Source organism: Zymoseptoria tritici, chromosome 8 (genome assembly GCF_000219625.1).
Source record: "Zymoseptoria tritici IPO323 chromosome 8, whole genome shotgun sequence".
NCBI lineage: Eukaryota > Fungi > Ascomycota > Dothideomycetes > Mycosphaerellales > Mycosphaerellaceae > Zymoseptoria > Zymoseptoria tritici.
Genome location: NC_018211.1, coordinates 807064 through 834729, shown reverse-complemented (window position 1 = coordinate 834729; position 27666 = coordinate 807064). Strand labels below are relative to the sequence as shown.

Sequence of the window (27666 nt, the reverse complement as noted above, 5' to 3'; positions counted from 1 at the left end):
CCTGCCCTGCATTTCGAAATTCGAGAAATGACGTTGAGAGCTTTGCAGCTGGAGCTCCACAACAACCGACAACAGACATCAGTTGTCTTGAGATCAGCACTTCTCCTTTCACATTCATACAAGCCTCCGGATCTAGCAATCTTCCTGGACGACCTACTGACAGCCCTAGCGAACGGCAATGCGGTGAGCACGACCGGTCTTTCTCATATTGTTCGCCAAAGCAAGGACACCGCCGTCAATTGGGCGTGCGTCTGAATCGCCATGATACCTTATATCAACGTCCGTATGTGACACCTTAACCGCCTGGTCCTATTCTCGGAAGAGGTCCTAATTCTATCGCAGCTTTCGACTATGTGTCTGGACTCCTCGGTGCTGCCACTGACGAAGGTAGACTTTTCTCCCACTCCACTCACTCCACATTGTCACTAATGAGAGCTCTGCAGTCAAACTCATCGTCCTCTTCCTCCTTTCATACCCTCTCGCGGCTATCCTCAAACGACTACCAGACGATAAACCGCAGGTCAAGAATGTCTTCAACATTTCGTGAGTGGCATTGATTCGCCCTCCAATTCGGTCAACAATACTAAGACTTACCAGCGTGGCTATCTTCTACCTGGTTGGACTCTTCGATTTATGGGGAGGCCTGGTCGTGATCCTCATCGATGCTATCGGGACGTATCTCATCGCCGCCTATATACAAGGTCCATACATGCCATGGGTTGGATTCGTGTTCCTCATGGGCCACATGTCCATCAGCCACATCTACCGCATGATCGAAAACAATCCCAGCTCAGTCGATATCACAGGCGCCCAAATGGTCATGGTCATGAAGCTATCAGCCTTTTGCTGGAATGTGTGGGACGGTAAGCAGAAGGACTCTGACCTCAACGATGTGCAAAAAGAGCGGGCAGTGAAGCAGCTCCCGGACATTCTCACCTATGCTGGCTTCGTGGCCTTCTTCCCGTCCGTCATGGTCGGCCCGGCATTTGACTTTGTCGATTACGACCGCTGGCTCAACACTACAATGTTCGATCTTCCACCAGGCACGGATCCAACGAAGGCTCCTCCGACTCGCAAGAAGAGAAAGATTCCGCGCAGCGCTACACCAGCCACGTTCAAGCTCGTGACCGGACTAGTCTGGATTCTTGCGTTCCTACAACTTTCCGCCTACTCCAATGAAGACGTCGTCCTAAGCGATCGGTACCGCGACATGAGTTTCTTCTGGAGAGTCTACCACCTTCACATGCTCAGCTTCGTGCAGCGAATGAAGTACTACGGTGTATGGACTCTGACTGAAGGAGCCTGCATTCTATCTGGTATCGGCTACAAGGGCATCGATCCGAAGACCGGCAAACCCAATTGGGATCGCCTCACGAACATCAAGCCTCTTGGCGTGGAGCTTGCACAGAACAGCCATGCTTACTTGGGCAATTGGAACATCAACACGAATCACTGGCTGAGGAACTACATGTATCTCCGCGTGACACCAAAAGGAAAGAAGCCTGGATTCAGAGCGAGTATGGCGACCTTTGTTACCAGCGCTTTCTGGCACGGCTTTGCGCCGGGTTATTACATGTCATTCATTCTGGCCAGCTTCATCCAGAACGTCGCAAAGAGTACGCCTCCTGCTCTCTTCCTCATGTCCGACAAGTATACTGACTTTCATTGCAGACTCTCGCCGACTCCTCCGCCCATTTTTCCTCACGCCCGACGGCAGCCAAGCCACGTCCAACAAGATCTATTACGACATCTTCACCTGGCTTGTGACGCAGCTCGTCTTCTCTTTCACCACAGCACCCTTCATTCTCCTCAGTATTCGCTCCAGCACTCTCGTCTGGGCCCGCGTCTACTTCTACGCCATCATCGGCGTGTTGGGATGTAGCATTTTCCTCGCCACTCCCGGAAAGGCCTGGTTGTCGAAGAAGGTCAAAGCGAGAACCGGAGCTTCGAGACCGGGCATTCGTAGGAACGAGAGTCAGGATCATCTGGAGGGCGCGACACTGGGTGTGCCTGTCAACCCAGGCAAGGAGTTTGATGAGATGGTGGACGAGATTGTAGAGGAGGTGAAGAGGAGACGGGCTGCGGGCAATGGGGATAAGGGACCCGAGGGTGCGGAGCTGAGGAGTTTGGTGGCGGAGACGTTGAAGAGGACGACTAGTCAGGATGGTGGGAAGAAGGAGTTGTGAACGAGTGGTAGTGGTGAGGGAGGCCGAGTTGGAAATGTGGAGATCGCACGGCATATTGCATCAGGGCGAAAATCATGGGTACCGGCCTGATTTGCATAGGTTATGAGTTGCAACCCTTACTGCAGACGAAGCACGAGAGGTGTTGCGATATCGTTTCGGTGTCGATAACCAGCAAACTGCTTCGTACCTCCACTCAACGACTGTGCTCATGTTTTCGCATATGTATTCACTAGTGGGCATGCGGGCTGTGAGTGATGAATAGTGCACGGACTTTACAGATGGGAGCTCTATCGCCGAGTCAGCCGGAGCGGAGTCCGGTGATTGCGTAGCTGTCATGAGCTTCCCGCAAGCGTCTGAACATCCATCGTTCACGACACCCTTCTCTCTCTCTCTCTTCACCACCAACCTTGCTCATCTCCACGACCACCACCCACCTTGCCAACACATCTCCTGTCAATCATCTACAACACCGCTTGATCATGGTATGCACGCATTGTCCACCACCGCATCTTCAGCATCGCTAACACATCTCTCCAGGCATACTACTACGACGACTCCGATCCGATGGCCATGATGCGCGCGGGCATGATGGCTCGAGGCACCGGCCGTCAGAGACGCTTCGACGAATACTACCGCTGCTATCCCATCGTCATGATGTCCGGTCCCGAACGCGAAGCACTCAACCACGGCGGCAAAATATTCCTCCCAGCATCCGCCCTCGACAAGCTCACACAACTCCACATCTCCTACCCCATGCAATTCGAGATCACAAACGGTGCACGCGAGCGCACAGCACATGCCGGCGTCCTCGAATTCACAGCTGAAGAAGGCCGATGCTATTTCCCGTGGTGGCTCATGCAAACACTCCACCTCGAAGCCGGCGATCTCATACAAATCAAATCTACCGACCTCCCACTCGGTTCCTTCATCAAACTCCAACCGCAAAACACCAACTTTCTCGAAATCTCCGATCCCAAAGCCGTCCTCGAAACCGCTTTCCGCAACTTCTCATGTCTCACCCTCGGCGACGTCTTCACATTCTCCTACAATGATACCGTGTACGAAATCGCAGTACTGGAAGTAAAACCAGATACTGGCAAGAAGGCAATCAGCGTGGTGGAAACGGATCTGGAGGTCGACTTTGCGCCGCCGGTGGGATACGAAGAGCCGAAGAAGAACAGCGGGACAAGCACACCACGCAGCATCGCTTCGACGATGGCGAGCAAAGGAGGCGTGCTACATTCGGATGGCACCATGGCTGCTGCGATCAACTACTCCTCCATCGCTCCTTCAGTCACTGCTGCGGCGACTAGCAATTTCTCGGGAGGCGGGAACAGACTTGTAGCGAAGAAGGGCAAGGCGGCATCAACGGCGACACCCACACCGGGAGCGTCAACACCGACGACGGGAGGCAGTGCTGTTTCGATCCCTGGTCTGGGTCCGGCGAAGTCTTCGAAGCGGAGGACAGGCCCGCAGCCGCTACGGCTCCCACCGAACAAGCTGTTCTTCGGGTACGAGATCAAGCCGTTGCAGGATAAGGAGGGACAGAAGGACCAGGAGCAGAGCAAGAAGACGTACTTCAGCGGAGAGGGGAATACGCTGAGGAAGAAGAAGTGATGAGTGGGAGGATGGCGATGAGTATGAGCATTGTCGACGAGATTTTGATTACTTGTAAGGCGGAAGCATGGTGCATTTTAGCGTGGCGTTATGGGATGATTTGCATGAAATGACATGGGCGGGCGAGGTGCAAAATGTGCCTATCCTGCACTTGAGTACGGCGAGTGGGATCAGCAGGTGATCCGCTGCGGTCCTTTGCTTATGAGATTCAACTTATGCACCTCGAACTACTTTCTACGTTCGGGTCCCCCCTCCATGAAAAAAACTCAAAAGTCTGTCCGCAGAATGAAACAACGCAAAAAACCCGTCACATTTCGTGCCTCCTGCACCTCATTCCTCGAGCCTTCATTCCTCGTCCTCCGTCTTGGCGATGCTGTCCCAGTTCACGTCCGCAATGACCCTGCGAGGGCGCTTGGTACCGGAGCTCTGCGGGATGGTGTTCTCGGCGGTGGCTTTGCGCTTCTTCGACTTGGTCTTTGGGGTCTCGTTCGGGTTTGGGTCTCGTCGAGCACGAACGTGCCAGGGAGGAGGTCGCTGTCGAGGTCGAGAGTTGCTGAAGCTCGCCGCTGGCATGCGTCGCCATGCGGGCAATTGACTCGCCAAGAGCGTTGTTTATACTCTACCGTCGGACGACGTTTAGTTTATTACGTAGTCCTACTCCGAATTCTCTCTCTGGAGCAAATGTTTCCTTTCTCCGTTCACACACTATACCAATGGATTCCAGAACACACTTTCACGACCACCTTTGGTGCTCGAGCTTGAAAAGTCCTGCTATGCTACCGGAACCTTTCCATAGTTCAATAAGATCCGATACGATGTGGGCAGGTCTCTGCGGAACGAACTAGGATGACAGGCTTGTGTTTTTATTGATTGGCATGGTCTTTGGACGAACCCCGAGAAGGAGATAGAGAGAGAGAGAGAGAGTGTGTGTGTGTGTACTTGAATTCAGAAGCTCAGGAGAAATGGGTGAGTCGATGCTTCCGCTTCGCAGCGGGCCGCCTTACCAAGTCATTCATTGGTCTTACAGCAAGTTGACCCGTCGGAGAGGAGTCATTGAAGAGCTCTTCATCTAGCGTGGGATCTCATGCAAGGTCTCCGTGAAACAACTGAGGATGAGAGGCTTGCCGTCATGTTGATCAGGTTGGATGTTAGGGCGAGTCCACGGAGCGACAAGCTCAGAAGGCGAAGGATTGGTCCAGATGTCTCACTCCACATCAAACGACTGTGCCGATGAGCTCGTAGACATTGTGTTAAATTGAGCTGTCTGGAAGGAGAGGAAGGAGTGGGAGATGTAATCGGATTGACATGTGAAGAGATGCCAAGACCCAATGGTCTCACGCTTGACTTCAACTTCATGGGAGGAATTCTACTCGAGCTTCGACATCATCCTCTACCGCTCTGCACACAGCTTCGGATAACAACCTCCGAATCCCGTATACATCGTAGAGAGAGCGGTGAAGATCCGTAGATGACGAGCTCGTAAGTGCGATCTCTCTCCTCTCTTTCGCTCCTGTCGCAAAGCTCCGTCCCTACGACTCCCTCCAGCACCCATACCGCAACGGACAATCAGCAGTTAGCAGTTGATCGGGATGAGGAGCTATAGAAAGTCCTGGGCACTTCTTCCTTCATGCTCTAGACCTCGTTGCACCCAAGTCAAGCGCAGTCGCAACATTGGAAATGTGTACATAGAGCTTTTCAATAGCATACTCGTGATGTTTTCTCCCAGATCTTGAATCAATGTCTGACAAGAGCTTAGTCGAGGCGCATGTGACATGAGGCCATTGCGTTTTGAGGTATATATGGAAAACAAAATCACCTATTTCCATAACCACACAGCGATTGGCCATTCATTGGCTAGCGATTAGAACTTCGGTTCCGTGCTAGCTGTGTGGTTACATTTTGTTTTGCTCGCAACCCTTGCGGAGGATTTCAGGGGCGGCCCGGTTCGAGCCCGCTGCTAAATCGATTTCTTTTTGTCTCTTGCTAACTTGACAGGAAGTTTTCATGTCTAAGGTATATGTGAAAAGAAATTCCCGCTTTCTCATAACCACACAGCGATTGGCCATTCATTGGCTAGCGATTAGAACTTCGGTTCCGTGCTAGCTGTGTGGTTTATTTTTCGTTTTTGTTCAACAAGTCTGCCAAGAGATTCAGGGGCTCCTGGGTTCGAGCGATCGTTTTCGTTTTGATACGATTTTGCCAGTGAATACCGCCTATCGTCTGTCATATCTATTTTGTAAGAGCTCTCCAGGCGCATCAAGTCTGTCGATCGAAGTCATCGGATGGTCTTTCCGCAACGAGATCTGCTGATCACTAGCGCAGCGCGAGGCGCAATGTTTAGATCTTTGTTATCATTGGGTAGTTTTGTTTGCGTGCCAAGCTCAGCGCGGCTTCTTTCGTGTTGGATGAATTCTAGCTTCTGAACTTCTTTCCTCTCCATCACCATCTCCCTGAAACCTCCTGCGGCGCCATCATGAACAACGAATTCGACGGGGGCGAAAGCCCTATTCACGACGACGATAGCGAGTACGACGACGACGAGGTTAAGCCTCGTTTCTATGGCGTCAACGCCTGCATCATTGCGGCTGTAGAAGCCGTAATAAATAACCAGATCTCGTTCTATAGCGCTCGCAACTTTTGGGTGAAGGTCTCGATGCAGCTTGTAGAAAGCACCAGGATTGACAGAATCGGTATGCATATGGCGCGACTCACTTGAAAGCTATTTCTAACACCTGACAGGCCGCCGTATTGCCATCAAGGGTAGGCGCATCGCGGACTTGCACGGACAAGATCCATTCATTGACATACATATAGGAAATACTCTGGACAAGAGGTATCGGGGCCTCCGCAAAATCGATCCTAGTTTACCGCATGCATTCGCCTATGTCTGCGAGACCTTGCGCCGCAGAGCGGCACTTCGAAGACAGAGGGCTCTTGAAGCTGCGCAGGAGCAGACGGAGGACGAGGTTGAAATGGAAGAGTAAGTGGCACTTCACTTTTCAGCTTCACAGACTGGAAAAGACTCACTGACACTCATCAATTGCAGCAATTTTGAGGAATTCACTCTCGCAATTCGATGAATTAGCCACAGTCGTGGTCGTAGTCACGAGCAGGTGAAGTCCGAATTGCCAAGACCCGATGATCACAAGCTTTCCCCCGGACCTCGAAGTATCGCTGCAGCACCAACCTCCACAATGGACGACCATGAGCCGGAGATTGAGCAAGACGAGGAGCTGCATAAGTTTTTGGGCACCTCATCGTTCGGAAAACAGAAGAGACAGGCGAACACAGAGAAGCAGATTCAGCTCAGCAAGAGACAGGCACAAGACAGCATACAGAATGGACAACATCACGATGGAGAAGAGCACAAGAGCGCGGAAGAGAAATCGGACGATGATAATGACGACGACGACGATGACAGCGACGACGAGGACGAATTTCCAACCTCACACGAAATGATCATCAAGACACACGACAGAGCCATCACAGCAGCAACACTCGATCCCTCAGGCGGCAGACTCATCACGGGCTCAATGGACTGCACTCTTAAACTTCACGACTTCTCCTCCATGACACCAACCACGATCCGCGCATTCAAATCCGTCGACCCGACCGCAACAAAAGGCTCCGCCAATGTCGAGACACATCCCGTCCACCAGGTGCTCTTCAATCCTCTTTCTCCGGCACATGTCTTGGTCGCAACGGCGCTACCCCAGGCGAAGATCATGTCAAGAGATGGAGAGATATTGACAGAATTCGTGAAAGGCGACATGTACTTGCGAGACATGCACAACACGAAAGGGCACGTTTCAGAGGTCACGACGGCAGCGTGGCATCCTACAGACAGGAACATGTGCGTCACAGCGGGCACGGACAGCACTCTGCGGATATGGGACATCAATCATGCGAGGCAGCAAAAGGAGGTGATCGTGCACAAGTCTCGCGCAGCTGGATCAGCAGGCCGGACAAGAATGACGGCTGTAGCTTGGGGATCGCCTGTTCAAGGTGGGAACAACCTCCTCGTCGCAGCAGCATTGGACGGCAGCTTGGTCATGTGGAGTGGTGAAGGACCGCACGCACGCCCTGCTGGAGAGATCCGCGACGCACATACCAAAGACACATGGACAAGCGGTCTATGCATAAGTCCGGATGGGCGATCGGTCGTGACCCGAGGAGGTGACGACACAGTCAAGCTCTGGGATACCAGAAAGTTCAAATCGCCAGTCACTACCATCTCCCACCCCTCCACTTCCTCGCAACATCCCACGTCCACCATCGCTTTCTCTCCGAACGGCTCCTACATCCTCACCGGCTCCGCAACTGGGCATCTCCACATCCTCAACCCTGGCACCCTCCGCCCCGAGCTCGTCACGCCCGTCACGCCCTCCAGCGCCCTTGTCACCGCCATCTGGCACCCTACACTCAACCAGATCATCACCGGCTCCGCCAACGGCGAGACGCACGTGCTCTACAACCCTACCACCTCCAATCTCGGCGCCAAATCTGTCATGTCCCGCGCGCCAAAGAAGCGTCACCTCGACGACGACCCGACATTCACAACAGACATGTCCAACGGCCTTTCTAGCGACGCCATCATCGTACCCGGTTCTGGTGCCACAATCCAAGGATCATCATACGCTTCCCGTCATCCCGAAGTCGGCCTCACAGCTTCCGGCCGCAGTCGAGATCCTCGCCGACCACATGTTCCCGCTGTTACACCATTTGCGAAAGGCAATCCGGATGCTGACTACGTGAAGAACAATATTGCATTGAGTTCATTGAGAGACGAGGATCCGAGAGAGGCGTTGTTGAAGTATGCGGATAAAGCGAAGAACGATCCGCTGTTTACGAATGCGTGGAAGACGACGCAGCCGAAGACGATTTATGCCGATGCTGAGGAGGATGAGGATCGTGAGGAGGAGGAGCGGCAGGCGAAGAAGGCCAAGTTGCAGGGGTGATGGAGGCTATCAAGGCATATAGCCCTGTATCAAGTCGTAGAGAGAACAAGAGCCGCTCTCAACGGAACTTCAGCGGACTGTGACAATGATGTGATTGCCAGCGTTTTGGACGCGTAGCACAGCACGGAGATGAAGACGTGTCTGGAAAAATTCAGAATGTAGCTCGACTTTCGCCGCTACATGCATTATGTATATACTAGTAGTACAGTATTACCTATGTATACCAAATCTGTCACTGTCGCTATGCACTCCTGCGCCTCCATCTATCAATGCCTGCCCCTGAATGCTGAAGAGCAATTTCCCACTCTGATTATACACATTATTCCTCCCATTTCATCAATCGTCCACTCTCCCCTCAAAATTCGAAACCACCCCACCCCTTCTCCCCAAAATGCAATTCCTCATTATCCTTCCTCGCCGTCGTACCCGTCCCCGTCTTCGGCGGCGGCAACAGCGAAAAACTCTTCTCCGCCGGCAAAAACGGCTGCCAAATACTATGCCGTCGCGATTTTCTCTTTTCTTTCTTGCTGTCTTTATCCTTCTCTTTTTCTTTGCTGTCATTACTGTTGTTGTTGTTATCTTTCGAACTCCCCGCCGTCACAGTCGTCGTCAAACCCATCGTACCCGGTGCGGGATTCGTCGTCGGGTTGGTGGAGTTGAGTGCTTCCGCGAGCGTCATGGCACCGTTGTTCGGCATCGATGCGCGCCGGGATGTCTCGCTGGCGGAGTAGTATCTCGGACCAGTTTTGGGGGTTGTGGGCGTTTTGGGTGGTACGCTGGGGGCGGCGGAGGCGCGGTAAGGGACGAAGGGGGAGGAGGGGTTGCTGACTATGCGGGGGGTTGTGTCGATTGCGCTGAGGCCGGTGGAGGATCTTGGGAGGGGAGGGGTGGTGTCTGAGCCGGAGGAGGCGGTGGAGTCGCGGTTGGCGGTAGCAGGGGTTGGCGGGTTTGTGGTCGAGTGAGGGACGGGTGGGATGGAGGTGGATAGTGGGGAGGGGCGGTGGCTTTGGCCGCTGCTGGTGGCTGGCCGGGGCTCCAGTTTGGGTCGGATTGGAGTGGGCTTTATTGGCGTGCTTGTGTTGTTGTCGTTGGGTGCCAGGACGTCAAGGCATGTGACGCTCCTGCGGAAGTCGACCATGGGCGTCATGGCGGAGCTGAGACGGTAGGCTTTCTTGTTGTCCTCACTGCTTCTCCGGTCGGTTGCCTTGCTCGGGATGGTGACTTGCATCGGCGAAGACACGCGCATGGGTGCGGCGACGGCTTCACTGATTACTGGCTCCTCCAGACCTTCAGTCGGAGTCTCAGAGTAAGGTGTGTATGGCGCCGACTGCCTCCTCTTCTCCAGCTTCCTTAGCGTCTTCTTGTTCTCATGCTCCTTTGTTGCTTCGGCGGCCTGTGTCTTGGCCTCCTCAGCTTCTGACCTCAGGTGGTTCAGTCGCATCCACTCTTCTTGCCTAGCTGGCTCACGGTGGGAGTCCTTCCACGCGTCGAAGAAAGAGTCGATGGCGAGCCAAGCTCGGTTGACCGAAGATGTCACTGAAGCAGAATACCCGAGGAATGAGCCAGAGGACGAGGATGCCGTGACAGAGCGATGATGAGCTGCAAGCACGATGAGGCATGTTGCTGCGCTACGCCAATCGGCAGGCGAGTGCCATAGCCAGGAGAACGGCGAGAGGGATGGGTCCGAGCGGAGAAAGCGGAGTGCCTCGAGAATGTCGACGCAAGCTGAGAGTAGGTGGCTGGTCTCAGAGGGGTTGTAAGCCGGGCATTGAGCTGTCAAGCTGGTGGAAGAGGAAGGAGAAGAGGATGGCGCATCGTAGGGAGCTTTGAGCACGGCGAGTTTGAGCTCCGCGGTGGAAATCTTGGCCGACATGACCGTCAAGGTATACGATGAAGACGACTGATCCACAGATCGGCGGAAGTATTTCTCTTCCAGGATGTGGGAGAGGGAGTCGATGATGGAGAGCTTCCCTGAAGTTGGCAGGAGAGGGTATGTGTTGTCCTGAGTAAACTCGTCTGAGAAGAGCACCGTCCGGGAGTAGTATGTGATCTCAAATCGCACGATGGAGTAGAACATATCCCGTAGGTAAGTGGCGCAGTTCGGATCGGTCGACCATTCCGGGAAACGTGTGGTACATTGCCGCTCGTAGATCATAGGATCGGTGCAGTTCGACTCCGACGCGGTGAGAGTGTCCAGGGTACAAATGTGCCACCAGAGTCTGCGGCGGTACTCGCGGTCGGCGAAAGGTAGACCTTGCGTTTCTGGGTCTTTGTGCAATTTGAGCTTTGTGGCGAGACGGACGAGCACAGCCGTCATAGACCAAATGTACGTCGACTCGAGGAACTGCCGGCCGCATGTAAGGTAGATGGTGAGGGCTTGCAAAGTCATAACAGTAGGGACCGACATGAATCTCGCCTCCGCGAGATGGGTTTCAACACCCTGAGCGTGGGTTTGTAGCAGGCTGTCAGAGATAGGACACGGATAAGAGGAGTTGCTCGAAGGACGGCGAAGGCTGGAAGCCGCAGCAAAGCAGATTGCTGACCGAAGGGCTTCAGCATCCGGCGCGACGGCTTTTGCTCCTCGGCCATAGGTGTAAAAGAGATGTTGCACGGTTGAAGTGTCGACAAATTTGAGCAGTGGCTGAACGCAGTCGACGTATTGCTTCCACAAAGCGGCAATCTGTTCGGGTGACTCCTCTTGTCGGAAGATCGATTCGCCTCGCTTTCGTCGTGATAGCGGGGACTTCTGTTTAGGTGCTCTGCTGGCGGGTGGTTGAGAAAGGCTTCGAGCTTCGAGTGGGCTGGAGTCGAGCTCGGCGACGAAAGAAGACGGTGGCGAGCTCGGTGCTGATGAGAAGGTTGTTGATGATCGTGTGAGCGTCCCGGTCATTGAAGTTCGAGGCGAATGAGTTGCCGGACTGTTGAAGTCGGAGACACTGTAAGTCTGCGACAGCCGTCCAACATTTCCCTTAAGTGTCTCCAGCTGCTTGAAGAAGCCCGGCAGCGGACTGCTCATCATCGTTGGGGATTCCGGTTTCCTCTCTCTCTTCGGTTCTGGAGGTTGAGGAAAGCCAGGCGCGTCTTCAAACAACGGCGAAGTGCTGAAGTGGCCCGTCAATGGCGGCGAAGTGCTGTAGTGGCTGCCAGTCAACAGCGGCCACGGCGTGTCCTTCGGTACGTAGGAGACAGTCTCCATCTTGATATGCTGTATTATGTATTATGCAGAACGAGTGTGGTGCAGGCAAAACACTCCCAAGTCGACCGTCGAAAAGTAACCTACCATATATATTGCAAGGCCAACTCGGTGGTCTGTCCTTATGCTCAGGATGAGCTATTCTCATGAAGCTCGACTTGGGACACGTCAATACAATAACAATCTCCCAGTATAGCAGCAACAGGAGAGATCTGTGTGTGTGACGCCATCGAGGCTACAGGGCAACGTGGGTGTAGCATGTTGCGCGGGGGCTAATTCGGTCGATTTGGGTCCAAGCTGTTGCCGCAAGAGGCCACTGTCAAAGGTGTCGTGTTTCGTGACAACCATGGGAGACCCATGATAGGGATCGATGACGAGTCAGCGTTTGACGCCACTGCTGCGTACTGGAGCTCAGTGTGTATCTCGGACCAGGTTGAGGCCACGAAGAAGAGCGATTGCCGTGATAACGCACAGGCGTAGTTCTAGCTCGAGATCGAATTGGAAGAGTGTGTGCGACTTTGCAAAATGGTGCTTGAGATCTGATGCTTGTTGCAGAGGAGATCATGTGCTGCGAATGTTCTGTTTCATGAGGGCGGACGACTGTGGAGGAGCTCATCAGATCCAGCAAATGCCTGCTCAGTGGCGTCGCAGTGTCGAGTAGCAGAGCCTCACTGGGGCGGGTCAGGCATAATGCTCTACCCAATGCTGATGAATTCGCTACCAGAAACGCCAGCAGGGAATCAAAATCAAAACGTTCCAGAATGCCGAAAGCGACACGGCAATGGACGAATCAACTCGACGAATGAGATCTCGTGTCGCTGGGAAATAGACGGGGGGATTGTATAGGAAAGGAGAAAGGATGTAGCCCTGATATGAAACACCACGAAGCATAGATTCAAATCATCGGAGGTGCGATTAACGACGGGCCTGGCAAGGTTGGTCTCGAAACATCCGTATTGTGCAATTCGTTTGGCCGAGCAAGACGCCCGACCGGTCGAATGCTTGCGCCGTGCCTTCATGATCCGAAGAGATCCAGACGGAGAGTGGGAAGATTTCTGAAAGGAAGAAGAAGAAGAGGAGAGGGAGAGAAGCTGAAACAGAATTCGAGATGATGTTCCAAAGGCTTGGCGGGAGCGGACTGTCTTGATCGTGCACGTGATTCCTCGGTTATTATCTCGACCAGTAAGAGGTCCGATTATTACCGGGAGATCTCGGCATCATCCTGTCCTGTGATCCTGGAGACCTGACCTGCCATTGTCTCTTTCGTCGACATCACCACCACCACCGCATCCACCACCCCTCCACTCTCCGCTCCGGCACATCGCGTCTCACGATGTTGGCACAGAAGCTCACCCAGCAGTCGCTTCGGCGGTGTACGTCTTCTTACCGTCCCTCCACCCTCCGCTGCTATCGTCCTAGTCACTAACCACTCCAACCTCCAACAGTAGCCCTCCAACCCTCCACCCTCCGCTTCGCAACCCCCGCCGCCATCGCCCTCGGCAACAACTCCTTCCAACAGCAGCGCCGGTAAGACCATCTATCCTCCCACCTCCTCCTCTCTCCATCCCCCACTCACATCCCTCCAACAGCCAAGTAACAGCAGCCGCCGTCTCCGAATCCCACGCCCGCAACGAAATCCTCGCCAAACAACGCCTCAACCGCCCCGTCGCGCCCCACCTCGCAATCTACAAACCGCAAATAACCTGGTACCTCTCGGCCCTCAACCGCGTCACGGGCGTCGCCGCCTCGGGAGCCTTCTACGCCTTCGGACTCCTCTACCTCGCCGCGCCATCTCTAGGTTGGCACCTCGAGTCCGCCGCCCTCGCGGCCTCTTTCGGCGCCTGGCCGGTCCTGTTGCAGGTCTTGACCAAGACGATTTTGGCGTTGCCGGTGACGTTTCATTCGTTGAATGGAGTGAGGCATTTGGTGTGGGATACGGCGAGTATGATTACGAATAAGCAGGTGCAGACGACGGGGTGGACGGTTGTGGGGTTGAGTGTTGCGAGTGCGTTGGGGTTGGCTTTCTTGTAGGTGGATGGGGAAATGAGGGAGGAGATGAGGGAGGAGGATGAAGAGAGATGGTACATCAGGACCCAAGGGAGTGCCAGCAAACGCTGGAGGGGGAACATGTGTATAAATTCAGTCTTGTTACCTTTCTGAAGTACGGAATGTTGACGGTACACTTTCGTGAAGTCGAAGAGAGACATGTCCACAGCCTCCACGCCACTATCAGAAGTAGTAGGCGTAGTACTTCAGAGTTTCACTTGGAGCTGAGCAACAACGACATGAGAAGATGAATCGCCGTGGAATATGTTGTGGAAGGATATATGCCATGCGTCTATTCATGAATATCTGTCGTTTCCCTTGCTTCCTTTGCTCATTACTCCTCCCGTCTTCAGTACTCTCCTATCAATGCATATGCATTGACTTGCCTCGACCATGCAGTCATGCCTCATAGCCATCCCGCTCATTCACGCATCCCACCGAGCCTCATCCTTCCCCACCTCCTCAGCAAAAGAATAAAAGCTCGTACCCGCAATACTGCTCCTCCTCAAATTGATCGGAGGCGTACCAGCAGCACTCTTCTCCACAGGATGCGCTCTGAGCGGGTGACTTCCCACCGGATACCCTCCAAGACTCGCCCCGGGCCCTCTCAGTCCACCGAGCCCGACTCCAGCCAGCAATGCGGTAAGATCGCTTCCTCTTCTCCGCTCTCCCCTCTTGCCCAGCACCTCCCCATCCACCGTCCTCCTCCGCTCTTCGAGGACTCTACTCGCATTTTCTCCCTCAATCGGCGGATCCCAGTCGAATGCCAAGCTGCTCAACTAGAACACCGTGCCGTCGGACAAGATCATGATCGGCGGCTCTTTCGTATTTGGTCGTGAAACCTCTGCGATCTCTCGTCCGCCTTTCCATGTTCCCGCTTCGAGCATTTGTGCTAAGCTGAGTTTGTCATCGCCTGTCAGGCCAAGGAGGAGGTTGACCTCAGCGAGGAGTTCGTCGAGGAAGCCGACGGTGAGAGCTCGCCATTCGACAATCACGTCGTCGTCGGCGGTGAACAGAGGCACGACTTCGATAGATGGTTGACCTTGGCGAGTGGCGTTGAGGTGGTATTGTTCGATGCCGCGGGCGACATCGTCGGGTTTGAGGGTCAGTAGACCAGTGTCGACGAGGAGGCCTCCGTTGCGGTATTCGGGCAGGCCGGTCATGAGTTCCACACCGACGAATGTGATTTGGGATAGCTTTTGCATGGGTACCATGAGGGAGTAGGTGAGCCATTGGGTGAGCTTGTGGAATGGCACGATGTTCTCCCATGGGTGAGTTGGATGCGAGGGCATTGAGCCGCAGGGCCATGCGTCGCCGAGAGGTGTGCCGTCGATCGTGGTGCGTGTTGCGGGCCAGATAGGTACAAGACCGTTCATGAGGGTGTCCCAGAGTGTAGGGAGAGGGACGATTGGATCGGGAGAATGTTGTGTCGTAGGGTGGCCGAGAAGGTAGTCGAGCATACTGCCAGGACGAGCTTCAGGTCCGAAGATCTCACGAGCAGTGACAAGAGCATCACCTAGTCGTATGAGGAGATTTGTCCTTCCTTCCAGACCAGCAATAGGATTATCGTCTGTCACTTGCAGACCCTTTGCCATGACCTCTGGCGTAAGAGCTTTGAGAGCTTTGCTGTCCACTTGGAATGGTTGTTCAGGATCTGAGGAGAACAGACCCGTCTTGAACATCTCTAGAGAAGCCACAGCCAGTCCTTCACTCCTCTTGAATGTCTTCCCACTTTCTTTCGACTTGTATTGCCATTTTGTACCAGCGCCAGCATCGAGTAGGACAGAAACGAGGAAGAGATCGATCAATCGGCGTGTTCGTTCGTGGGCATCAACCGTGCTCGGCCATGATTGCATGAGCTGATCGATGCGAGGTCGGCCGCCAACTTCAAAGTGTTGCCATCGTCCATGAGGTGGTATTGTATGGTAGTCGGGATCGAAGTCTCGCTGGTTGACGGGGCTGTGTTAGCTCACATCTCTTGAAGCTGTATAGCTTGACCAGCTCATCGTACCTTGATTATCGACACGACATAATGTGCCGTGTCGTTGAACTTGGACATGTCCACATTGAAATGTCTGAGCTGATTCCTCTTCGCCTTGTCCAATACCAGCCTGCTCCTCTCTCTTACTGCGTAGATGCTGCGTAGGTATGCCGCAGGGTCCTTGTTCGGGTCCGGAGCTTTGGGCAGCGGGACATCTGGTATGCTTTGAGCTTGCGTTGGTTCGCTGTTGGTACGCATTGCGGAGAATGGATGTCGTAGGGAATGAGTGCTAGTCGTGCGTACTGCGGTAGGGTCTTGACTGTTGGAGTGAGCTGTGGAATCTCCGTTGGCGGTCTGCTTGTTCTTGCGGGAGAAGAAGCCCATGACGGTCGGCGATCGCCTATCGCGAGCTGATAGCTAGAAGGTTTGGCCGGGGTGCTTTGAGTTGCGGGTGGGGCCGCGTTCTCCACGTCGGTGAATGTTGATGTCGCAGATGAGACGCGTGGATGTCGTTGTTCTGGAGGTCATGAGATCCGGGATGTCGTCGGAAGAAGGGCGACGATCTAGAGCAGCGATCACTCACGACAGAGAAAGAGCGACGAGGACATGAAGGCGCGGCACTTGAAACGGGTGGAAAGTGCAAGCAAGGATCAGAGGCGTGTCCGCCACGCGACGACGCAGGTACGATACACATCACATCTCCACCTCATCTCCTTTCGTTTCCTCCTGATGCGATCATCTCGTTGCATACATCTACCACACTGCTAATGGCCTGAAGCAGTCCAGAGCTGATGACTTTTCATACGACTGCCGCGATGGTCCTGATTCTCGCGTGAAGCTCAATACCTGCCGTTGTTCCTCATCCAATATGAAGCATTCATCTCGCTCAGGCTTCAGCGCCAAACTTCGAGGCCAAAGGCTCAAGGTCGTGTTTCCCACTCCCGTAAGTTTGCGCCATTTGAAGCCGACCTATTACCCCAGTCTCAGAGCACTGAGTGTCCCTTCTAACAGTAGTGAACGTTCATGTTCAGCGACTTGAGCTTCGCGAAGAACGCAGGAGTTCCCGCAACATCCGACTGGTCGACACCGTCGACACCGTCACTCGCTGGAGACTGGTGAATTGCACGTTGATGATGCTTCGGGATCTCCACCTTGACAACGCCAGAATCGTAGTCGGCCGACCACTGCTCCAAAGCACCCCGGATGGCATCGAGGAACGAGGCCCTGTCAGCATCGTATGTCTTCTGGTCGGCACGCAGCATCTCGTTCGCACTCTGCTCGTGGTCCTGTTCCCACTCCTCGACGGCCTGCTCCAGGACCTTTTCACGAGCGGCATGCACATGATGAACGCTGACATCAGCTTCTGGGGGGACATAGCGCTCGCCACTTCGAAGCTTGACTGCCTGGGCTGCGGCGAATCCGTGATCCAGAAGCTTGGTATTGCGTGTCATCCAACGAACTTGTTGAGCTGGCGAGAGCACTGCATGGTACTGTCCGAGCTGGGCACCGGCGGGATCCAGTACGTATCGCTTTTCATCGGCGGCAGCCTCGACGGTGAGAAACTGGTGTTTCACGGAATAACCGATAGGCTCGAAAGTGGAAGAGACGCGGAGGATGGAGTAATCCGAATCCGTGACGCGAGCATCGGTCTCCCACACTTCTTCGGCGATTCCGGCAAGAAGCTTCTTTGAGAGCGAGTGGAGATAGATCATGGCGTCGGTGCATGCGGAACAGGTGAGCACTGCATTCTTCTCGTTGTTGTTCAAATGCTCGACTTTTGGCAGCGTGTAGAGCGGTCCGTGAGGCTTGACGTCGTAGTCGCCTTCTTGGAGTACCAGGTAGTCTTTGCGGGGTTTCCTCGTCGCCTTTGAAATCTGCGCTGCTTTCATGTCGAAAGCCGTTTCACGCCAGATGTAGAAAGCCGCCTGCAGAATTTCACCAGCCCGGTACAGCTCCTTGCGATCGTTCTTGGCAGAGCAGAGCTTGGTATGATCTCGGTTGTTAGCTTTGCGGCACACCTTGTCGCAGTAGACCGTCGGCGTCGGCGTTCCATCATCGCCCACTCCGTCAGCACAGTCGGTGCAGACGAGAAGTGGTCGGGGCGATCTCTGACCACAGGCCGCGCAGGAATCGTTGGTGTGCTGCAAGCTCTTGTGGGAAGGATCTTCATTCTCCTGGCTCGCAAGATACGACCGGATATCCTTCGTGATACGAGCCAGCAAGGACGCTTCGCCTGCCTGATACTCCCGCTCGGATTGCTGGACAAGCTTGCCCACGGTTGTGTTGTTGTCGATCTCCCATTTGCAGACGATTGCCTTGAGTTGAGCCGTGGCGGCCGCTTCCATGCTCTCCCATTCGAAAATGGCCTGTTGGATTTGCGGATCGTACGTTACTTCTTCTTCCACAGCCTTCAACCCATCTGCCAAAGCTTTTTGCTGCAACTTCAGCTGGTTGCCATGCGGTCTCCTCACGCTGCTCGTGTGAGGATGCCTGTTCTTGTACACCTCGTACGGCATGACTGGGCGCCAACCGCCGAACTCTTCGCCGGTGAGATCAATGATGTACTCAACGCCATCGGTCCCTTTTGCCACCAAGACTTGATGGCCGACCTGCTCGTCCTCATTGAAAACGTCCTGGTGCAAGACAACAAGCGAATGGGCTGCAGGGAATTCCACAAGGAGCTCCTGGAGAGATGTTGTGACGCCTGTCACTTTCATTAGCCATGAAATTAAACACTCATCAAAGCATGTCTTGATTCACCTTGCAGAAGCTTTTGACTCAGGTCCGCCATCATTGTCATGGCACAGCCACTCTTCCGAAATGTGATGGCCAGCTCCTCGAGTAGTCTGGCATCATTGTCCATGCTCGACTCAGAAGACTTCGTGCGGGAGACCTTGCGCTCGTCGGTGTAAAGATGAACCTTGCCGTCACGCTGCTCAACTCTTGGAAGGGCGATGCCTCTCGACACCCGAGTACTCTCGATGCTCTCCAGCAAAGCTTCGCGCAGAATATCTCCAGCGCGGTAGATCGCTTTGCGATCGTTCTTCTCCTTGCAGACGTAGAAATGCTCGAAGTTGTGCTCTGCCTGGCAGTCGACGCTACAGTATCCGACTGGCGAGAGATTGCCATGCATGTCAACACCTTCGCTGCACTCCATGCATTCGATCTGAGCTGGTTTCTTGCATTCTGCGCACAGCCCAAGTCGGTTGTCCGGCGGCATCTTTACGGTGATTGCCCGAGGCTGTGTTGATGGAAGGTTGTGGAGGAAGGAGTTGTGATGATGAAGGTGAGGAGCGGATCAAGGCTCAAGAAGGGAAGCAGACGAGAAAGTACATGCAGCGTTTGTAGTGGGGCCTGAGAGTGACGAAAAGCAAAGAGCTCAGCTTTCATGTGACAAACACGCTAGTCTGAGTTCACGTAGCGAAAGCGCAAAACAGCTGTCGCCCGACTGCTTCGCTATGAAACTTACCCGTGCGATCATATGCGCGTCCGTCATGGCAGCAACTTTCGAGTGAGGCGCTGCAATACAGTTCATGGAAAGTGAAAGCATCGTTTGATCTCGTTATGTTACTTGAAGGACGAAAGACTGCATAACGCCAAAACTTTTCACACCCACTCGATGGCTTTGCTTCTGATCTGGAGCCCTAGGCGTCTTGCCAGCTCGTTGTCCTCAAGCAAGCCTGGCCGATTGAGCTCATCATCCCTGGCCCAAAACCCAAGTTCGCAGATCCCATACCATAAGCCCGTCTCCTGAAGCCCAGTACATGCTTCGATTCACAGAAAACCCACGAAAGTGTACCGCATCTGAGCTAAGCGTAGTGGATATTGACGCCCTGCGATGCGAGCTTCGCGAAGAATTGGGGAGTTCCGCAGATGTCCGATGGGTCGATCGCGTCATTGCGCTTCTTGGACTTGCCCGCCTTTGACTGAATGTATGGTGTCGGTTTGAACGTGTCTGGACCGGGTCGTTGATACTCCGGAATGTGCACCGTGATGGCTCCAGAAGTGTAATCGGCAACCCACTTGCGCAGCGAAACCCGGATGAAAGCCAGCAAGGAGTCTCTAGCAGTAACGTACTTTGCCCGATCTTCGCGCCGCAGCTGCTGGAGGCTGGTACGGCTTTGCTCCCACACTTCGACGACTTTCATTACTTTCTGACATACAGCTTCTTGCACGTGGCCAACACGGAAGTCTGTGCTTGGGGGGGCATCGTTGGGGTGGCGGTTACGCATTACCGCCGAGTTGATTGCACATGCCCCATGCTCTGCCACCTGCACATTGTTCGTCATCCATTGCAGTCGACGGCCAGGAGCAAGCACGGCCTGGTGCTGCCCAAGCTGAGCGCCGGAGGGATCGAGCACATAGATTTTGCCGTTCGTACTCAAACGAGTGGTGAGGTACTGGTGTATCGGGGAAAATTTGAAAGGCTCGCCGGTGCACCGCACTTGGTGGACGTAGTAGTCTGACTCTTTGACTGCGGCGTAGTTCTCCCAAATTCCGTCAGAAATTCCTGCAATAAGTTAGCAATCATCGTCGCAGGACACTCGGCTGACAGAGTCCACCCACCAGCCAGAAGCTTTTTGGAAAGCCCATGGAGAAAGCCCATGGCGTCGCCGCACGAATTCAGCGTGATCACTGCCTGTTTGTCTTTCTCGTCCATATTCGCGAGCGCTGGCAGAGGATAGAGGGGACCCTCATTGTGATCGGTGTAGTCGCCTTCGTGGAAGAACAGCAAATCCTCTCCTGACGCAGCCTTCTTCTTCTCGATATGACTGAGCTTCATGTCGAAGGCAACCTCGCGCCAGATGAACCAGATAGCTTGCAAGATCTCGCCGGAACGGTGCAGCTCCTTTTGCTGATTCTTGACAGCGCATAATTTGGCGTGCTTCGTATCAGCCGCGCGGCATTTCGTATCGCAATAGATCGTTGTTGTTGCAGTACCATGCTGATCCGTACCGTCGGCGCATTCTGTGCAGATCAAGATTGGTTTGGGACAAGCCTGGGCACAGGTGGTGCATGGGTCTGAGTTGACTTCGTTCGGCTTGGACTGTTGCGTGGCCGAGCGTGGTTTCTGAGCTTTGGCGAAGTTGGACTGCTGCTTCGATGCGCCGATATCCATCTTAGCGAGAGAGTGGATGTCCATGACTGGCCGATGGCGATGAAGTTATGGAATTCGTTGAAGCGCTGAGGTGCTGACGAGAATGGTAGTTTGAGAGGATTGTTAATGACGAAGGATGTCGTAGAAGAGGTAACGGTGTTGAAGATGTCGAGAAAGAAGTGATGGTGGTGATGGTAGATGAGAAGAAGAAGAGAGATTGTTGGAGAAAGGTGAAGCTGATATGGAAGAAGGAGACAGGGTGCCGTGGAAGTGGGTCTGCACATGAAAGAGACCGGAAGAATTCACCAACCTGCATGTGACAAGCACTCTCGATTCACCTGCACATCACAGCCTTATTCTTCGTCGAGTGACTTCCGGCTCTTTCAGCGACTGTGCCACATGCTTCTGGCTAGACACGCAACGATCTTTCGGTGATAACGGCGACATGCGCAGGAGCAAATTTTTCAGCAACCACAATCGAATGGAGTACTGGTTTCTAATCAGTCACTGCACGAGATGCCATCTTGAGGCACAGGAGGAGCGGAAGAACGTATACATTCACCTTACGCCCGCTTCGGCGCTGAAGTCCCGGCTTGCCTGTGCAGTATATCTCTGTCCTCTTTGCGCCATACTGAATAACTTATGCTTCCATCTGTTGCCTTCATGATTGTTCTTCGTGCTGCGCTCATCCATCATCCCGCCATTCGAGAAAAAGCCAGTAAGCCCTCTCAATTGGCCATACCCGGCAGGCCTCTCAGCATCTCCATCATAATGTCCATCACCATGGCCTGCTCCATTTCCTTGTCGGCCGTGGTCTTGGCGGCTCCCTTCTTCTTCTTGCCTGATTTCGCGGCAGACGAAGTCTTTGCGACACTCTTGGTGGGCGCTGGAGTGGTATCGTCCGTCTCTGGTCCAGATGAATCTTCCGTGCCGCCATGGGTGAGCCCTGTAGGATTGCCTCCCCACGATCTCAAGCGAAACTGCTTCTGTGGAGTGGATGAGGCGATCTGAGCCTTGCGAAAGTCGTCGACGTACTGATGGAGATCATCGTGGATGTATGCCATGAGCGACTCCTTGCCCACATCAAAGTTCGCCTGCTTGCCGCTAAGCAATTGGCGGATGTTCCGTGTCTTGTCCTTCTCCCATCTGTCGATCGCTGCCTTGAAGGTCTCCTGCATATGAAACTGCGGCATAGCCTCCGTGTCATCCGGATCGGTCGTGGTGGGCGGCAGTAGTGGAAGGTCGACAGTTCGGACGACGCCAAACATGCTGTCGTATGCCTCGAGAGGCGCGAGCGTGCGACGATTTCCGAACCTAGCGCCTGCGAGATCGATGCAGAACTTTTGACCCTCAGTGTCGATGATGCTGAGAACGTTGTGGGTTCGGTTGAACGGCTCGTTCGGCTCACACTTGCGGACCCTCGGAAGGTATCGACGCACAAGGATCACGTCTGTCGAGATTTTCTTGATGAGTCCTGCGAGTGTGTTAGTCACCATTTCTGCATTGTTTCGAAGGGCTGGCTCACCTTGCAGAAGTTTTATGATCAAGTATCTGAGGTGATCGCCAACATCAGTAGCAGAGTCGAAGGCGAGGAGTGCTTCTTTCTCTTGCTGAGTCTTGACCGAACCGTGCGGGAAAGGGTAAAATGGTGTCACTTCGCCGTCGTACGAATTCTCGTACAGCTGCAGCTCGAATGAGCCATCCTTGTCAATCTTTCGAACGATCTTCGAGTAGCTGAAGTTGAACGCGGCCTCCCGCCAGGTATAGAACGCGGCTTGGAGCAGATCCGCGGCTCGCTCTAGGCGTTTGTTCTTGTTCCTCGTCTCGCAGGCTTTCTTGTGTGGGCCCGCGTCAGCATCGCGGCAGGTGATGCTGCAATAGTTGATGGCCGATGGGCGAATTCGGGAGGCGGCATTGATGCTTTCGGGGCTGATGCCTTCAGGACAATTTGGGCAGGTGATAGCTGGGACGGGGCATGGCCCTTGACAGGCATTGCAGAGGGTCCTGATGATCTGGCGGGTGTACGTCTCCCTGGAGGCCGGCATTCTGGCGGTGACCGTGTGCTGGTGCTTGCTATTGTCTCGGAAAATGGAATGTCGATGTCAAACTGAGATGACAAAAGGAGTTGATGAGGGTTGGACGCTTCGGTGGTGGAGGATGTGAAGGAGATGAAGTGCAAAGCGAAGGAGATGAAGTGAAGTGAAGAGCGAGAGCTTTCGCGCCTTCCTGAGAGAGTGAGCGGGACGGGAGCTACCGTAGGCAGACGCGTTCTTCGCGATGAGAAACTTGAGTGTGCTTTCGACATTGCTCACTTACAGATGCTTCGCTCACAACTTCGGTCGATCTCCCTTCTCCACCAACTCGCACCCGCCATCCTTCACTTGGTATTGCCGTCCCTTACTCCAGCCCATCCATTGTGACAACACTTCCTCGCCACCCTCACCAGGCCGCAATCCCGGCGTCGTCCATCCCTCACCCTCGACACCAATGCCCTGCCCTTGTGCCGCCGGCCTTCCGTGATCACCATCTGCAATGGCCTTTGCGGGCGACGCCCTCAACGTTACGATCGGCCTTTGGTCGAAGCCATCCTTCCGTAGCTCTCCCTGGGTAAGCACAGGCGTGACACAAGCATCCGTGCCGTCAAAGATATCCTCCCACTCCTTCCTCGTCTTCGTCTTGAAGATCCTCGTGTACACCTGCTTCTGCTGCGGCCAGGTCTTCTTATCCAGCCTATTCTTCGCCATCTTGTCATTCGCATCAATTCCCAATCCCTTCAACAACTGTGCATAGAACTGCGGCTCTAGTGCACCCACAGACATGAACCCTCCATCCTTCGTCGCGTACGTTCCATAATACGGAGCTCCACCATCCAATGTGTTTGTCCCTCTTGGACCGTCCCACATAGGAGTGTTCATCGAAAACCTCGGCATACTCGCCAAATGCGCCGCGCCATCCACCATATTCGCCTCCACAACTTGTCCCAAACCCGTCTTCTGACGATTCAGCAGCGCCAGAAGGACGCCCATGAACAGCACCGCTCCACCTCCCGCAAAGTCACCCACGATATTGCCCGGCGGGTATGGGTTCTCGCCCTCCCGACCCAGCATACTGAGCACGCCTGACACAGCAATATAGTTGATATCGTGACCCGCCATATCCTTGTACTTTCCATCCCGTCTGAAACCCGTCATTCGCGCGACGATGACTCTTGGGTTGATCTTTTGCATCACGTTCTCTGGGGAGAGTCCCATCTTCTCGAGCACTCCCGGGCGGAATGGGTCGATGACGATGTCGACATTGCGGATCAGGTCTTTGAGGAGGGCGATGCCGGCCGGGGTTTTGGTGTTGACTGTGATCGAGTTCTTGTGCCGGGTGAGAGCATCGTTCGTTGGAGGAGGAGGGGAGTCGGTGAATGCTGCTGGGTGGGCGCGATCGACGCGGAGGATTTCAGCGCCGTAGTCTGCGAGGAGGAGGCCGGCGTAAGGACCTGAATATGCTGTTAGAACGGGGAGAGCTACATTGAGAATGGGACTTCCTACCTGGTGCCAGACCTGCGAACTCCAGCACGCGGACGCCGGTGAGTGGAGGAGCGAACTGTGCCATTGTGGTAGAGGTTGTGCTTGTCCTTGAGGTAGGTAGCAGTAGAACTAGTGGAGGAGAGGATGTGAAGACGATCAGGAGAGGAGAGTTCACCTACGAGAGAGAGAAAGTCTATACAAGCTGCAGTCTCGCAAACAGCATGTCAGTAACATCAAGTCAGCAAGGTGGTCCGGCGAGCTCCCAATGAGGAGTGAAGGAGGTGGTGTGGTTTAGCCTCGGGTTGGAGCTCTCGGCTTGCGGAGGTCTTTGTGGAGACGGCAGCTTTGAGTGATAATTGATGGAGAGGCTCTAATTTCCCATCAATATGCCTTTGCAGCAGTCGGCGGCAAAGAAGACACAACCTGCAAGTCTCCAGGTTTCGTCTCTGCATCCATAGTCTAATTCTCGTCACGCAAATGAACGCCCGGCAGTCTGGTCATGAGTAGGTATGGAGAAGCGTCAGATGTGATTGCGATGATCTCCGCATGCCGGTACCAGAACGGGCATATCAGCCTTGCGAGCCATTTTCATCGAGGCGCCCTCGTCGATGCTTGCGCGGATCGACCATTTGACGGTAAGCCGGGTGAGGTCAGGCTTGAAGCGTGACAGTAGGACGTCCAAAAGCGCGATGAAACAAAGCGCGGGAGGAGTTGAAGAAGGTGGATGTCATGTTCTAAACGTTAAAGATATAAAGAGGAAGGCAAGCATGCTGGAGGAAATGTCGATATCGTGCGCACTCCGCATGCGGTCAAGCGTCAAAGTTCTGAGTGCCTGAGGTGTCAATCAATCGAAAATGGAGAAGCATCGCCTGATTTCGGACTTCACCTGCACTTGCACCACCCACTCGACAGATCCGCCGCTCTCCGCTCCCAATTGCGATGAAGACAATACGACGCAGTTATTCAACTCTCAACGGCTCGACATCAAAGTTCAGACCGTCAGGCACCACGGATGATCGCGGCATTCTCGTCAGGAGCACCCATGAGCATCACATGCTGCGATTCGCGTGATGGCAGGGGGATACAATGCCCCTCTCGGTGTAGCTCCCGACGATGACTCTGTACAGCTCACAGCATCGAGCCAGGAGGCAATGTACGCGACATCATGCAGACCATTGCGACACATCCCGCGCATCCAATTGACCGGCCAGCTCGATGACACTTTCAGGATGCTCGATGCGCGTGAGCCGGCGTGCCGTAATGATCTGAGTACCTCGGCTCCGCTGATATCGGCCCTGGCGTTGACAGAGTGACTTCTGTCGCTCATGCAGGTTCGGGGTGCCCAGACTGCAAGAACATCTGTTGCGAAATCTCCCGCGCATACAGCACGCCAGTGAATCGGAGTCATCAACATTGAGACTCAGTCGGAGTCGACGGTCTGACAACTAGGAAGTGCGACAATCAGTTCCTGGGTATGTCCTTTTGCCTGCAAACGAGGCGACCACTCCGCGGCGTTCGCGCGCTGTACTAACGGTATTTGAAGCATACCGCGACATGCTCCATCCTTTGCGATTCGACAACGTCTTGATCACAACGTTAGTCAATGGCCTTGAGCTTGCTCTTCATACCTCGCAGTCTCGGGGTTTGATGAATGCGATGCACAATGCTCTTTCCGATTACCATGCTGCGACACAAGGTTGATTGCAGCACCGCACAGAGACACACATGCTTACGGAATTCCCTTCTCTGCGTGTCTTCCATGGTCATCTTCGTATTCATATTCTCTTGATGAGATTTTGGACCACGAGAACGAACGAAGCGACCGAGCGCACTTCCACGGACTGTATACTTCACTCGACTTCTCCGGTTCACGAGTTTTCTGGCACAACCTCGAAGCTCAGCTGTAAGCACTGCATGCCTTTCTGTGCTCAATGCTATGACACTATCTTCGACACTCTTTTCGGCAGTCCTTTCGAAACTTTTGACACTCTCCAAAACATGATTTTCGCCTGACGTGAGCTTCGGCGGAGGCAAGCAGAGATGGATCTCATGCATTTACCGATACCTGCCTAAAATTGGCTCCGATTGAGCTTCATCTTCAAATACAAAGCGCTTTTCTGGTTGCAGGAAACAGCCTGTAGCGCCACCTTGTCGAAACAACGTCCCTCAATAAGCTCGAACCCTGGATCGTCGTCTCAGACCCAATACACCTGTTATCTGGACATCGCTCTTCGCTGCCACCGCGTTGCTCCGCTCCTCCAATAGCAGATCGCATTGACTCGGAACCATACGAAATGGCATGTATCCCCGTCACCCTTGCAGTGCTTGCCCTTCAAGACAACGCTCAAGTCAGCGCGGAAGATAATTACGAAAGCGTCTGTAGTGTCGGAATCTAACATATCTGGCGACTCCCGGCTGAATGAGTGTTTCCTTCGGCATCGACATGTTGGCAGAGACCGAATGGCACGAAGATGGATTTCGGCGTCATGACCCAGGTTCGAACTCGTTCAGACATACGATGTGACTTTAGAGCGGAGCGGAAGACTTACACCTTGCACGGGCAGCGAGGCACCGAGGGCATGATCTTCGAGAGGATAAGCCGCTGCGAGCTTCAAGAGGACGATAATCATCTTGAAGGCGAGCATGATTGTGCTTGAAGGCGAGCATTATTGTGAATGGTCGGGCCACTTTGGAGCTGCTCGATGGTTGGCGTTGTCTGGCGAGCCGCTGAACTCTTGAGAAAGACGGTGGATGTTTGACGGATCTGAAAGCCAGTAGGAGTGTACACTACTTATACTGCATGTATTCACCGCCACGGCAGCGACCTGAAACCCTCGCTTTTGCAATACAGGTGGATGCAGGACGAGTCCAGAGGTCCTCATGCATTCGAGAATACCGCAATTCCTGCAAAGTCAGAATAGACCACAGTCTGGATTGGATGCTGCAGTCTGAATGATGCTCGCAACCCTCGGACGGTCCCGGCGCTCTTCTTGCATTCACGATGCCCATTGTGCTTCATGCTCGATGCAGGTACATCTTCATGGCGGTCGATGCATACAACACGACCGC

The 27666-nt window shown here is 54.0% G+C and overlaps 10 protein-coding genes across 10 annotated transcripts; 4 read left to right on the top strand and 6 right to left on the bottom strand.

Moving 5' to 3' along the window:
- Window positions 1–81: 81 nt before the first annotated feature.
- On the top strand, window positions 82–2186 carry MYCGRDRAFT_74592 (uncharacterized protein; the record flags this gene model as incomplete). Its single annotated transcript, XM_003850400.1, has 5 exons — window positions 82–283; window positions 343–387; window positions 444–543; window positions 598–1616; window positions 1672–2186. 5 exons carry the CDS (start codon window positions 262–264, stop codon window positions 2184–2186), a joined length of 1701 nt encoding a protein of 566 aa, XP_003850448.1.
- Window positions 2187–2631: 445 nt separating this feature from the next.
- On the top strand, window positions 2632–3803 carry MYCGRDRAFT_74587 (uncharacterized protein; the record flags this gene model as incomplete). The annotated part of the gene is made up of 2 exons (XM_003850401.1): window positions 2632–2668; window positions 2724–3803. 2 exons carry the CDS (start codon window positions 2666–2668, stop codon window positions 3801–3803), a joined length of 1083 nt encoding a protein of 360 aa, XP_003850449.1.
- Window positions 3804–6276: 2473 nt separating this feature from the next.
- Window positions 6277–8761, top strand: MYCGRDRAFT_110390 (uncharacterized protein; the record flags this gene model as incomplete). Its single annotated transcript, XM_003850402.1, has 4 exons — window positions 6277–6493; window positions 6543–6563; window positions 6618–6783; window positions 6895–8761. The coding sequence occupies 4 exons, from the start codon at window positions 6277–6279 to the stop codon at window positions 8759–8761; spliced, it is 2271 nt and encodes a 756-aa protein (XP_003850450.1).
- Window positions 8762–9116: 355 nt separating this feature from the next.
- On the bottom strand, window positions 9117–11957 carry MYCGRDRAFT_110389 (uncharacterized protein; the record flags this gene model as incomplete). Its single annotated transcript, XM_003849922.1, has 1 exon — window positions 9117–11957. The coding sequence occupies one exon, from the start codon at window positions 11955–11957 to the stop codon at window positions 9117–9119; it is 2841 nt and encodes a 946-aa protein (XP_003849970.1).
- Window positions 11958–13279: 1322 nt separating this feature from the next.
- SDH3 (succinate dehydrogenase cytochrome B subunit) lies at window positions 13280–14000 on the top strand (the record flags this gene model as incomplete). Its single annotated transcript, XM_003850403.1, has 3 exons — window positions 13280–13327; window positions 13400–13481; window positions 13544–14000. The coding sequence occupies 3 exons, from the start codon at window positions 13288–13290 to the stop codon at window positions 13983–13985; spliced, it is 564 nt and encodes a 187-aa protein (XP_003850451.1).
- A 779-nt stretch (window positions 14001–14779) lies between these two features.
- MYCGRDRAFT_110387 (uncharacterized protein) lies at window positions 14780–16365 on the bottom strand (the record flags this gene model as incomplete). The annotated part of the gene is made up of 2 exons (XM_003849921.1): window positions 14780–15946; window positions 16012–16365. 2 exons carry the CDS (start codon window positions 16363–16365, stop codon window positions 14780–14782), a joined length of 1521 nt encoding a protein of 506 aa, XP_003849969.1.
- Window positions 16366–16544: 179 nt separating this feature from the next.
- MYCGRDRAFT_81779 (uncharacterized protein) lies at window positions 16545–17257 on the bottom strand (the record flags this gene model as incomplete). Its single annotated transcript, XM_003849920.1, has 3 exons — window positions 16545–16662; window positions 16760–16924; window positions 16993–17257. A coding segment is annotated over one exon (249 nt), but the record flags the coding sequence as incomplete, so codon positions are not given.
- A 2533-nt stretch (window positions 17258–19790) lies between these two features.
- MYCGRDRAFT_95041 (uncharacterized protein) lies at window positions 19791–21124 on the bottom strand (the record flags this gene model as incomplete). The annotated part of the gene is made up of 2 exons (XM_003849919.1): window positions 19791–20491; window positions 20548–21124. 2 exons carry the CDS (start codon window positions 21122–21124, stop codon window positions 19791–19793), a joined length of 1278 nt encoding a protein of 425 aa, XP_003849967.1.
- Window positions 21125–23406: 2282 nt separating this feature from the next.
- Window positions 23407–24682, bottom strand: MYCGRDRAFT_47050 (uncharacterized protein; the record flags this gene model as incomplete). The annotated part of the gene is made up of 2 exons (XM_003849918.1): window positions 23407–24566; window positions 24619–24682. 2 exons carry the CDS (start codon window positions 24680–24682, stop codon window positions 23407–23409), a joined length of 1224 nt encoding a protein of 407 aa, XP_003849966.1.
- Window positions 24683–25760: 1078 nt separating this feature from the next.
- Window positions 25761–27242, bottom strand: MYCGRDRAFT_95039 (uncharacterized protein; the record flags this gene model as incomplete). Its single annotated transcript, XM_003849917.1, has 3 exons — window positions 25761–25944; window positions 26226–26281; window positions 27147–27242. 3 exons carry the CDS (start codon window positions 27240–27242, stop codon window positions 25761–25763), a joined length of 336 nt encoding a protein of 111 aa, XP_003849965.1.
- Window positions 27243–27666: the final 424 nt, after the last annotated feature.